This window comes from Echinops telfairi, unplaced genomic scaffold, assembly GCF_000313985.2.
Source record: "Echinops telfairi isolate 266 unplaced genomic scaffold, ASM31398v2 ScPeMD7_6273;HRSCAF=7185, whole genome shotgun sequence".
NCBI classification, from domain to species: Eukaryota; Metazoa; Chordata; class Mammalia; order Afrosoricida; family Tenrecidae; genus Echinops; species Echinops telfairi.
This window is the reverse complement of record NW_022110173.1, coordinates 977840-979866: the sequence shown is the minus strand read 5'-3', so window position 1 is coordinate 979866 and position 2027 is coordinate 977840. Positions and strand designations below refer to the sequence as shown.

The following is a 2027-nucleotide window of genomic DNA, read 5'->3' as shown; positions in this document are numbered from 1 at the left end:
TGTTTTGAAAATGATGATGGAACAAATGTACAAATGTGCTTGACCCAATGGATGGATGGATGGATGGATTGTGATAAGAGTTGTATGAGTCCCCAATAAAACCATAATAAAAAACAACAACCACATCTATACTTTCAAGTGTATATTACAACAATGGGACAGTATATGGAATAGTGTCTATAACTTGCTTCACTTATTAGAGGCTGTGAATGGTTTCCACGCTGGTGGTCTCTTTGGGTAGCACCCCTAGGAGGCTTCTATGTGACTTTTGTTGTTGTAGTCGCTCATATGGGTCTCCTGGATTTTCTTGTCTTTGTCCTTGTCCCCCGAAGGCATTGGCCTGGCATCTGTGGTCATTGAAGCCTATTTGAACGTCTACTACATCATTATCCTTGCCTGGGCTCTTTTCTACCTGTTCAGCTCCTTCACCTCAGAGCTGCCCTGGACAACCTGCACCAATCCCTGGAATACAGGTACAATGCCTCGCTGTATGGCTCTGTACAGGTAGGTTTGAGGAAGTCTATCCGCTCCATTTTTCCAATAGCCTGAGCTCACTCTGTGTCTCCGTCCCACATTGGTAATTCACTGTTCAAACAAGGCTGCCACACAATGAATAGACGAGAGGATAGCACAACCCTGACTTGTACATGCACGGGGAAACCCAAAACTTCGTGGTCTGGAAGCAACCCTGTAATAGCTCCCAAGTATGCCTGTGTACATCCTTTCAGCCCTTGGGGCGAGGCTGCCTGCTGATGACTACGCAGCAGAGTACAGAAGCTGACCATGGCAGAGCTTGCCACAGGACAAGGCAGGCAGGCTCTGGTGCCAGCTCTGCTAGCCGACCCTTCTGTGGGACCTTAGACCAGCCACTAGGAGGTGGTTGTAAACCCAGTGGGACTGTAGTTGGGATACACAACGTCTAGGGGTTGTCATCACTCACCCACTCACTCACTCATTCATTCCGTTTACTGAGCACCTCCTTTGGCCAAGCATGGCGTGGAAGACCCAAGGGCGAGCAAGAGCAACATGGACCCTGTACCCCTTGGGCTCATCATCATCTGATAGTAGAAATAGACAAAATAGGCACCCATTGGGACAGGTGAAATACATCAAGAGTGCAGTAACCTTTATAAAACAGTTGGTGGGAGAAATGATGGAGATAAGCAATGAGAGAGGACTGCTCAGAGACGGGGCGCTATGGGGCTGAAGGAAAAGAAGGCGCTCACTTGGTGAACAGCATTTCAGGCAGGGGGAAGAGCGCACACAGAGCCTCAACCAGTGAGCTGTCAATTAGGCAAATGTGTGACCCTCGGCCTGGAGACAGATGGCCACTGAGGACTGAGTTGTGCAGCCAGGTTCAGGGTCACCCACAGCAGTGTAAGCCGCAGGGGAGGCTGGTCTCATGGACGACTCTAGCAGCCAAGTCTGGGGACTCTGGGAAGTAGAGACCCCAAAGGAAGCTCCTGGGGGTAGTGTGAGGCTATAGGTGGGCGTGGGCAGGTGAGGGGGTAGGATATGAAGGTGCACGTAGTCATGCGGGTAGAGGGGATGTGAAAATCACCAGACTGCAAGGCCAGACATCTGAGGAGCCAGAAGCTGACTTTGTTCCCAGTGGATGCACATCCTGCTTCTCTTATCTCCCACAGAGCACTGCATGGACTTTCTGAACCACTCCGGAGCCAGAACAGCACCGTCTGAGAACTTCACTTCACCTGTCATGGAATTCTGGGAGTAGGTGGTGGGCCTGGTACCCCAAGCAGAGGGAATCTGAATTTCTGAGCCCTGGGAGTTAGGGTGCAAGTTGAAGACTCTATGTGCATGCTTTTCCGCATTAACCTACCACTCACACCCTGCCCCCACCCCACACATCACAGAGGGATGTGTGAATACTGGCATACTCACTCCTACTTCCTGTACCTGCACACGTACCCCAAATCCACACATGTCCACCTAGACGCACACATCTATCCATCCACATCCACTTATATTAATTCTTTCCCTTACATCTCCCCCACCCCACCGCCCCA

The 2027-nt window shown here is 50.6% G+C and overlaps 1 protein-coding gene across 7 annotated transcripts in view; it reads left to right on the top strand.

Moving 5' to 3' along the window:
- The window catches only part of SLC6A12 (solute carrier family 6 member 12), a 37516-nt gene that overhangs the window by 18002 nt on the left and 17487 nt on the right, over positions 1 to 2027 (top strand). For all 7 annotated transcript variants that reach the window (XM_045295961.1, XM_004710300.2, XM_045295957.1 and 4 more), the window contains 2 exons: positions 333 to 473; positions 1647 to 1731. In XM_045295961.1, the coding sequence (XP_045151896.1) occupies positions 333 to 473; positions 1647 to 1731 (226 nt within the window). The remainder of the gene's footprint in view (positions 1 to 332; positions 474 to 1646; positions 1732 to 2027) is intronic.